At 36.2% G+C, this 11088-nt stretch overlaps 1 protein-coding gene, 1 long non-coding RNA gene and 1 pseudogene across 2 annotated transcripts; all 3 read right to left on the minus strand.

Moving 5' to 3' along the window:
- Window positions 1-964: 964 nt before the first annotated feature.
- Window positions 965-2366, minus strand: LOC126584235 (probable WRKY transcription factor 19). The gene is made up of 3 exons (XM_050248684.1): window positions 1998-2366; window positions 1587-1868; window positions 965-1435 (listed from the first exon to the last, which is right to left on the minus strand). Exons 1-3 carry the CDS (start codon window positions 2364-2366, stop codon window positions 965-967), a joined length of 1122 nt encoding a protein of 373 aa, XP_050104641.1.
- A 626-nt stretch (window positions 2367-2992) lies between these two features.
- On the minus strand, window positions 2993-4673 carry LOC126584236 (TMV resistance protein N-like; annotated as a pseudogene).
- Window positions 4674-4773: 100 nt separating this feature from the next.
- On the minus strand, window positions 4774-10648 carry LOC126587775 (uncharacterized). Its single transcript, XR_007611222.1, has 2 exons — window positions 8130-10648; window positions 4774-8091 (listed from the first exon to the last, which is right to left on the minus strand). It is a non-coding gene; the product is annotated as an uncharacterized LOC126587775 (long non-coding RNA).
- Between the last annotated feature and the right edge of the window lie 440 nt (window positions 10649-11088).

The following is an 11088-nucleotide window of genomic DNA, read 5'->3' on the forward strand; positions in this document are numbered from 1 at the left end:
GGGCAATTCCTTGCACCAAGTCTCCAAGGTCTTCCCAAAATTTCTCCTTCGAACTCGTATCCAACCCTACTTGAGGTGCGTACGCACTAATGACATTGATGAGTTCTTGTCCTATTACAATCTTGATTGCCATGATTCTATCTCCTACCCTCTTGACATCTACAACATCTTGTGTCAAGGTCTTGTCCACGATGATGCCAACACCGTTTCTCGTTCTACTTGTGCCCGAATACCAAAGTTTAATCCCTGAGTTTTCTAGATCCTTTGCCTTAAGACCAACCCACTTAGTTTCTTGTAGGCACATAATATTTATCCTTCTCCTCACCATAACTTCCACTACTTCCATAGATTTTCCCGTTAAGGTTCCTATATTCCACGTTCCTAAACGTATTCTACTCTCTTGAACTCTACCCTTCTGTCCTAGCTTCTTCACCCTCCCCCGTCCAATAGGATCAAAGTACTTCTTTTGTGTGTCCTGTGTAAAGTTGATAGGAGCATATGCTCCCAAACAACTTTGAGTGGAGTCGTTCGAAAAGAAGTTTCTATGGCCCCCTTGCTCATTTAACACTGCATCCGGGTGCCGATGGAGATACAGTGACCCTTGCTCACTTATCACTGTACTCAGGCCACACAGCGCGCCACTTACGGGTGACGCCCTAGCTTTAGCGCGATTTTGTTCTGGATTCATTTTCATAAGGATTCGACGTAACTGTAGAGTGCCGGCTGTCGACTATCTGACGCCCTCCCCCTCCTCCTTTACCCGGGCTTGGGACCGGCAATATAAGATAAACTTACACAGGCGGAATTACACACCCTCAAGAGTACCAAGGAAATTAATTTCTGATAAATTGCCTCCTTTCATATCAAACTCCTCCAGTTTTGAAAGCAATAAAGAGCCACAGTTGCTAAGTAAACTGTTTGAGTTCGTTGGAAGCAGCAAAGGATCAGGTTCTGCAGTCGATGATTATTCAAATGTCGCCTTACTTGGAAATGTGACTAGATTTGGGCATCCATGAAGATAAACAACCTTTAGATGCTGCAACTCATAAATACTGAATGGCAGAGTAGTAAGGTTTTCACATCCGAGTAAAAGTAAAGTTTGAAGACCAGTGAGATATCCAATTGATGAAGGCAATTCTTTGATGGCAGTGCGAGATACATCCATCCATGTTAAAGATCCCATCTTTCCAGCAATTTCAGGGAAATGCTCAAGCTTTCCACAATCACTAAGGTAGATAGACTCGAGACATTTCAAGCTAATACTTCTTGGAAATAATGTAAGGTTACGACATCCTTTAAGATTCAAGCGACTGAGCTTTTGAAGGAATCCAACCGAATGATCAACCTCAACCAAACTTGTACAGCCTTCAAGATTCAAGATTTCTAAGTTCGGAATCCCAGAGAAGTTTGGGGTTTTTGTTAGGAACATGCAGCTCTACAGATTTATGGATTTTAGATTTTGTAACCTCTGTCAGCCAAAAAAAAAGAGGAAAAAGTACGATCAAATGATAATCTATTTAAGAAACAAAACCCATAATTTAAAAAAAAATAATAAGATACCATCAGATGAAAATAATTTAAAGTACCTTCAACCCCTCTCCAAGTTGCAACAAGCGACTACGAGGCATATTGAGTTCAACAAGTTTTCTTGGATTGAAGGTGGATGGCAAAGCTTGTAACGGACATTCAGGCCAATCAAGTAACCTCAACTCATTAGAGAGATAAGCAACATGGTCTCCAGAAAAGCGTGCATTACGTATGAAAAGAAGTTGGAGATTTTTCATCTCTGAAAAGCTTTTAGCACTCAAGCATATCTCATCATCTGGTTCAACCAAATTTACCATGATCCCTTTGATTTTGTTTGTTCCCTATAGTATGTAAACGCAATAGTGTTATTAACAAACAAGTTTTGTACGATGTAGAAACAGTAACATAAAGTGATGTGCGTGAAGTTGAATAAAATAATACTAGGTAAATATCTATAGCATATTGCTTACCGTTTTTTCTGTTAAAACGCAGTAAACATCCTCGTGAAACCATAATCTGCTACGTTCACCAAGCTCAGTTGGCAACTCTTGACTAATGATTTCTTTACCCATCTCTTCTAACAAGTCATGCATCCAAATATTATTTCCTTTAATATTTATCATAGCCTTGTCTGTGAGTACTTCAATGCTGTACTTCGGGTTTAGGTCACAACCCTCAAGTATGGGTATGACATTATTCTGATTTTTCCCTTTAAAGAAACATGCAATGTGAAGGAAAACCTCTTTCACCGAATCTTCTAGTGCATTGTAACTTATTTTGAGAATTTCTTGAATGTCTTGGTTAGGAATTCTTTTGTAACCATCTAGTGCAGCTTTCATTTGATCTGTACTTCTATTCTACCACAAAGATGCGAGTCTAAAACAATCAAAACTAATGGAAGGCCTTTAGCATAGCATACTACCGATTTTGCTAAATTTACATAATCATCATTTAAATGTCTAGTCCGTGTGAAGTCATTCCAACTCATGAAGAGGTCAAGAGCTTCATGACAATCTAACTCTTTGACCTTGTATATTAGCTTAATTTGATGAGCATTTAGCAAATATTTATCTCTTGTTGTTATGATAATTCTACTTTCAGAACCAAACCAGTCACACCCTCCAACTACCTTGTTTAGTTGGTCCAATTGATTGGCATCGTCAAGAATTAGGAGAACCTCTTCTGACTCAACCTTTTCTTGATCACATTGATTCCTTTATCGACATTGGTCAACTTTAATTCCGTCACCCCTAGAATTTCATAAAGAAGGTAATTTTGGAGTTTGACTAGGCCTCCATATTGCATTGATTTTTCTCTAACACTTTCCAAGAAACAACTTCCTTCGAACTCATGGGCAGTTAAATTATAAACAGCTTTAGCAATTGTAGTCTTTCCTATCCCTCCGATCCCCCATATTCTTATCATGCGAACATCATTTGCTCCAACATTCAAAAGTTTATATGTATCACGAACACATAACTCTATTCCAACTGGGTATTTCACCACATTCAGATAGGTACTATCTAAAACTTGGACCGAAATCTCTTCAACAAAGTTTTGAATAAATTTAGATTCATGCCTACAAGTTCAAAAGCATAAAAGGGAACACTAATAATATAAATGAATGGCATTTAGCTGTGTGTTGATAAACTTTATAGGCTCAACATAATCCAGCACCAACATCGCCGATATTGTTCCAACTTAACCTCCTATTACTGATGAAATTAAGGTTCCACCATAAAACCAATTGGCAATATAGAGAGTAGCCCATCATATAAGTACATAGCAAACATTGCCCCTCACCGATGTGGGACAACTTTCAACACACCCCCGCACGTGTGACGGATTTTCAAGCATACACGTGGACAACAACTGGGTGATGTGGAGCGTGTGTGGCCGTTGGGCTTTACACGTGGACAACCTTGCTTTGATACCATGATGAAATTAAGGTTCCACCATAAAATTAATTGGCAATATGGGGAGTAGCCCAAGATCAGATAAGCTCATAGCAAACCTTGTATCTCACCGATGTGAGACAACTCTCAACAATTACTAGGTGTTGAGCTTTATCACAAAATATCTTGATGATACTGAGGGTGAAAACTGTCATATAGTAATTGTATATTATTTTATCATATGACAGAAGTGAGATTTTATTCTCCAACATGTGTTTGATAGAAAAAGTTAGATATATATAAACAAAAACATACAGAAGCAGAAGATTACTTGAATTTTGCTAGACTAAAAAGAAACCATCTCATTCTGTCTTACTCTAGTTGTCTTTAACATTATAGCTCGACTAATACCTAAATTATAGCCCAGTACTACTTGTACTAATACAATAATAATTTTGTGAGCAAACTAGCTACCAGAGACTAGGTTTTTTTATTAAATTTTTTTTTTATAAATGCTTCACATAATAATAACGAATACAGCACAACAAGTTTTCCTATAATAGTTGTGAGTGAATAATACCAAAATATTATATATTCATGTTATGCTTGTGAATTGAAGCAAATATTGAGCTTATCTTACATTTGAATGTTAGGTTTGCAAGTATATAGAGGTCAGAAAAATACCCGTCGACCGTGAATGACCACCCGGACAAATTTGCTGCTTTTGTAAGAGCTTTTCTCAATCTCAACACCTTGTCCATGTTATCTTTGAATTTGAGTTCATGGTCAGCAAGTGCCTTACCGAAACTCTCTCTTTGGTTTCTCACATCTGATGGATTCACCTTGTAAAAAATTGGAAAAACCATCTGCTGCTGTTGTTCTTTACAGTGAAGGATGTGAACGAGTTCATCTAAGCACCATTTTGAGGAAGCATAGTTTTCTGAGAAGACAATAATTGAAATCCTCGATTCCTCAATTGCTTTGAGAAGCGCTGACGATGTTTCCTCTCCTCTTTTAAGCGCCTCATCATCTATGAAAGTTTTGATTCCCCTTTGAACCAAATTATTGTACAAATGACCTATAAAATTGTTGCGGGTATCCTCACCTCTAAAACTGAGGAAGACATCATATTTCTATGAATGGGTGTAAGAAGAAGAGGACGAGGCTCCTTCATTGGTTGTTGAACTTGAATCTATGATATTTGATTACTAAAAAGGATGAGATGCTGAGAGATTAAATGCTAATGAACATGTCAAAGACTGATCTATCTCTTGTGTTATATTAAGGCCTCTTTTCTTGGCATCACATATGTGAAGAGTTGAATATCAGAGTGCGTAACGAATAAGACGAATAAGAATAATAAGAATATTATTAATAAATGAGAATGCCGAAACAGCTACAAAACCCTAAGAGGCTACATTGTGACTAACTTATTATTCTACGAGCTACAAAGCACCATATATATAGAGAACTAACCTAACCCTAATAAGCAAGAAAACGAAACCCTAATACTAATGGGCTAAGCCCAAATTCAAATAACAAAATAATCCTAAATTCCAACACCCCCCGTCAAACTCATGGCGGTATACGTCATGAGTTTGCCAACAACCAGATGCGGATGCAAGCTCCGTTACGCAGACAAGACAAGGCAAGTTCCGTTAGGCGAACACGACATGGGAAGCTCTGTTAGGCGAACATGACAAGGCAAGCTCCGTTAGGCAGACATGACAAGACAAGCTCCGTTAGGCGGACATGACAAGGCAAACGGGTGAGTAATCAAGCGAGCAAACAGGCAAGCGAGCGAAAGTATTCCAAGTGGTGCAAGTGCAAGATTCCAATTCCAATGCCAGTGCGAACTTTCAATCAAACAAACTTCAGTTCACCAGCACACAACGTCACTTGAGTGGTCACCAATTCAAGTACTCGAGTAATCGTTGCAACAACAAGCTCCAACAGCATGTTATTTCCATGATATCCGTGTGGGCCTTAAAGACATCAAACCAAAAAATGGGCAGTAAACAGCCTAGAACCCATTTTTCCTCTCTGCTCATGTGGGCCAAAACTTCTAACAATTTTTTTATCTTTTTTTTTTCATTTCTTTTTTTTTTTCCTTTTTTCCCCCTAATATAGAAGCAGCAGCGGTGTAATCCGTGGAGATGGAGATGGGTGCATGTTGGTGGACAATCTGGATCTGGTACGATACGATGACTATGGGCGCGGTGGACAACAGCGGCAGGCTTGGTGACTGGGTGCACGAGCAACGGCAGTGCACAGATGGGTTTCTCAGCAATGGTCGATGGATCAGGCGATTCGGATTCAGTTAGATGTGGCGGCGGGTACTGGTATGGTGGCTTCATGCAAGCTGGGTTCAACAGGAAGGCCTAAGGTAGAGACGAACTTGATCCGAGTTTGTGATTCTCGAGTCAGAGCTTCATCAAAACCATCTTCAAACAAATTCTTTTTCTACACTCTTTTCTTTACTTTTTCTGCAACCTAAGCCAATGACAACTGAGAACAGAACAACAAACAAACGGACAAGACAAACAAATTGATAGTGAACAGAAGCAGATTAAATCCCGAATAATCAAACGTGCTCTGATACCAAGTTGAATATCAGAGTGCGCAACGAACAAGACGAACAAGAATAATAAGAATATTATTAATAAGCGAGAATGCTGAAACGGCAACAAAACCCTAAAATGCTACATTGTGACTAACTTATTATTCTACGAACTACAAAGCACCATATACATAGAGAACTAACCTAACCCTAATAAGCAAGAAAATAAAATCCTAATACTAATGGGCTAAGCCCAAATTCAAATAACAAAATAATCTTAAATTCTAACACGAAGCAGTTTCCTTGCCATCTTCCATGTTGATGTGAAGTCAAGGAAATATAAGATGACGAAAGAAAGAGGACAAAAAAGGAATAAAATTACGAAAAGCACTTTCCTTGCAAATTGCAATTTCAAGGGGGTGACCGATGAGTAATAAACTATTAAACTTGGTAGTTTGGAAGTTCGGGAGTTTGAAATATCAAAAATAAGTTGGGGGCTAATTATAAAGATGACTCAACTTCAGGGGCCGGCCCAGGTCCGGTGCAAGCAAGACGACCGTCCTGGCCTCAGAAAATCAAGGGCATAAAAAATATTAGCATACTTTTATATGAGTTTATGTTTATAGTAAACAGTTTGATTAATTATCAAATTATTTCTTTAGTAGCATTGGTATTTGCTACATTTATTATTTATGATTATTTATGAGATTGTGGGTTTGATTCCTAGTAATGTCTCTTCTTTTATATTTTTTTTTCTAAATTATTTAACAGACACATAAGCATTTTTTGTTCTAAGGGCACCAAACTATTATATATATTAAAAACAGAAAGAAAAAAAAAATTAGTAAATAAACAGTGCCTCATTTCTAAAAAGTTTTAAATTCAAACTTTCTTTCTCTATCTCATTAGTGATTCAACACCAAACTTTTTTCATGAAGCATCAAATTAACATTTAAGCTCAAAACCTTGTCATCTTGATTTTTGGAACTGCGCTGCTGCCAAAAGGTGTTAGTGTGTTTTGTATTCGAATTAGGCTTTGATTTTATAAATTGAAAACTGAAAATCGATGAAAAATGAAATTAGTTGATCAATTAAGATGAGATACGTTGCTCCTTTTAGATTTGAGTACTTAGCAAATAGGAATGAGCAAGATAACCGTTGCAAACCCACTCACACTTACAACATGACTCAACTCACGTGCACAACTTAAGACACACATATACTATAACAGCTGTAATTTATATAGCCTATGAGCTAGTTCTAGTTTTAGCTGGGTCATCACAAACAATAACATAAGAACAAATAAATCCATAAATTCAACATTTAAATTGAGTGTAATATGCACAAATGCTTATATCTTTTGTCCAAATCTAGGGTTTTGAGTGTTAGAAGGTGATCTCTCAATCTATAGCTCTTCAATTTATTTTATTTTGAATTTAATCTTGGGATCGTTTATGTATTCAATTGTGCTCTCCAGATCCCATAAGTTTCCTCCCCTTTGGCTGTAATCCTTTTTTAGTCCACATATATTTTATCATCGTCAATAAAATTAATTAGTTTCTGTTCATCAATCTATAAAGGGCACCATTTGAAATTTCACCCTTTGAAAACTCAGGACGGGGCCTGCTCAACGTGATTTCATGATTTCAACAATACATTTTTGAAGATCCATTTTAAAAGATCTTGAAGAAGGAAAAAAATTGTGAAAGCCATTTGGTTTTTATATATCATAACCACTTCACTATTTAGACCAATTTTTTTTTTAAATTTATTATTATTATTATTATTAAGGGGAGGTGGAAGGATTCGAAATTATTACAATAACTAAAGATGCATGGGTGGAAACTCAACACCCTTTTCACTAGAATATTCAACTACATGTTAATGAACAATTATAATTAGGTGGCTAATTCACTTTTTATTTTGGGTGGTTTTACATAAAGACAAACTTTGATGTAGGCCTAATACGTAGTATTACGATATAGCTAATGGTATTTTTTTTCACTTGTAAGTAAAAAGTCTCAAGTTTGATTTCCGTAGATAGTGAGTTTGATATAACATTATTACATTCAATTGTGTGGCTTAGTGCAATTTGATTTTGATCATAACCTATTTGGTGTCTTTAATGATTTGATTTTGATCATAACCTATTTGGTGTCTTTAATGAAGGATTATAATTTTTTAATACAAGTGATATTACTACTTTTAATTTACACAAGGGTTGGAGAGGAGGAGAGTTGAAGAGGGAAATCCTAACCACCAGTTACAACAATTGTAATTAAGTGATACTTTATTTTCAATATAGACCTTTTTTTATAATAGAAAATTAGATATGAACTCACAAAGCATTGACATGTTTTAGGAAAAACCCTCAAATCAAATTTAAAACTTTGACCATTCTCCATCCCCATCCCCATCCCCATCGAGGAACAACTTCCCCACCCTGCCCCATTACCAAAAATTATAATTAAAATATTTTTTATGACATAAACTTAGACTATTAAGAAAAATTAATAACTATAAGAATAATCATAATAGCAAATTTGATCACCAAAAAGAGCTTAATCAAGTCCACAAAACATTTTTTTAATATGAAAAAGTTGCAAGCAAGCCACATTTTTTTTTTTATAACATATATAATTCTGAATATCATTTATATACAAGATTAATATGTATTCCAAACACCATACCAGTCTCTATCTCCGGTTTTTATCCTGGATGCCTAACTTATCAGAGCAAAGCCCCACAGACACCCAAAACTTTTGGGGAAAATTACCATCCCGAACATATACGTATTTTCTATGCGTGCGCTTTTGATAGAAACAAGTAGCCACAATGGTTGGTTTCAATCGATTTTATCCCTCGTCATATCCATCACATAAGGTTTGTGGTATCTCTTTTCTACTTGTCAGTTTCGCTTATTTCAGAGGATGCTATTGAAGAGGATGTTTTTTTATGTGGATGACACTTTCCCAATGGTAGAAAACAATTATGTCTATGCATTCTAGTGCAGATTCAATCTTCACCGATGACCCTCCCTTTTACCATTAAGAATTTAACACACACACTAACACTATTGTTTGTAATAAAAAAAATTATGTTTTTTATTTTTCATTTTTCTTCAAATGAGACCTGATAAACTTTGACTCTCATTTCACTTTAGTATCCAAAATTTTATTTGTACCAATTTAGAAACTCAATTTATTTTTGTGTCTCACAAATGGTTAGTACTATCTTAATTAAATATTGAGGCTTAACAGAATAGTTCCGTCAGTTAATTTTTATTTTCTTATACTTCAAAATTTAAGGAAACAAATAAATCCTAAAGGGGCTATCATTGTCATTAAAAACTGTTAAAAGTCTGAGTACATTAATTAAATTTTTTAGTTTATGAAGAACTTATTCCCTCAATTTCAATTGTCAGAACAAGAACCATTAATCGGTGCAAACCAAAAAAAAAAGACATTAAATCGATACATGCTACAGTTTACAAAAACAAAATTAATTCGAAGAAAAACATAGGACTCATTCTTCATGGCCAGATGAGAGGCGTTAAAATTAAACTAAACAAAGTAAAGGTACATTATTTATATGCAAGAGTACGACCAAAAACATGTTTATATATGCATATCATTAGGTGTCACCAAGGCACAAAGCGATCCATAAGCAAACGCACAGTGTCTTCTGAAAGCGACGAAGAGTCCAAGTCCCTCTGGATCTGAACCATCCTGCTGCTCTCCTTTCTTGCTTCCTTAAACTCTTGTTGTTCTTGTTGTTGTTGTTCGACTTCATCCCCGTCTCCTTGTTTGGCTTTCGATGACAACACCAATCGCTTCTTAGCCCCTACCCTTTCTTTCAGCTTACCCAGCTCGCTCATCCAGACCTCTACCACTGCAGCCATAATTTTGAAACTACTTGAATGCTTGAAATATGGTGTGTAGTTTTCTCTATTGGTTTTTTGGTTTATCAAAGCTAATGAGGAGAGCTGGTAACCATGCCTCTAAGGTTTATATAGAAGAAGAAAAAGCCGTGGCCTTCCTGTGGTTCGGAAGAAAAATCAGTGTGTGCCGCCACGGCCGTTGGATACACGGTCGCACACAGGATATAAATTTAGGGATATTCGAGGGGAGAGAGAGAAAGAGAGAGAGAGAGCACACAGGATATAAAATTAGAGATATTCTAGGAGAGAGAGAGAGAGAGAGAGGAGACGTGGGGTATAGGGATTCCAGTGAATGTAAAGCGTCCCCGTGGCGCACGCAACTTGCTTGTTTAGATTGTGGGCGACTAGGCAATTGGTATATTAGTATTCATCATTGTTCTAAATATTTCCACTTAACACCGCCTAAGAGGTTGGTCACCGTCCTAATTAATACTTAGGTATTTAAAAATTAAGAAATGAAATCTAGACTTATTGAGGTGCACGCCTAGACCTCCCAGACCTGTCTAGACACCCACCTAGATCCAACTTACTTAGACGGAAAATAGATAACTTTCATTTTACATTTGATTTTTTTAATAAATTGTAAAAAACTTGTTGCATACTTAAATGAACACTCATTATATCATTGTTCCTCATGTTTTCATTATGTTCCAAAACTTCATAATATATATGTCATTCTATTTTATAGTTTATGATGAAATTATATATATTTTAAGTATAAGCAAACATTTATTTATACGAAATATGATAGATTTACTGAATTTCGTCTAGTCCGTCTTGCCTTGCCGCTTAGGCGCTAGGCCACAGCCAGCCGCCTGACTTGCACCTAACGCTTTTTGGAACCTTACTATTCACCAATAAGATTCCTTTACATATTTCATATTTGGTTTTATGTGGATTTTACAATGATACTGTTATTGGCACTCTAAACGTTACTCTACACTTCTCTTTATATAAATATTTGTTCGTTTTTATAAATTTAGAGTAAATGATGACTATTTCATGGTGGCAATAAAGTCTTTCTAAAAATAGTTTATTAAACCTGAAATAGGGGGGTAATCACACGGCAGAAAGTTAACATTCTAGGCTAAAAAGAAGTTAAGCTTCTATCTCTATTGTCAACCGGTTCTCTAGTGAAACTTCCGAGTTATTCCATATGTGAAACC

This window comes from Malus sylvestris, chromosome 10 (genome assembly GCF_916048215.2).
Source record: "Malus sylvestris chromosome 10, drMalSylv7.2, whole genome shotgun sequence".
NCBI lineage: Eukaryota > Viridiplantae > Streptophyta > Magnoliopsida > Rosales > Rosaceae > Malus > Malus sylvestris.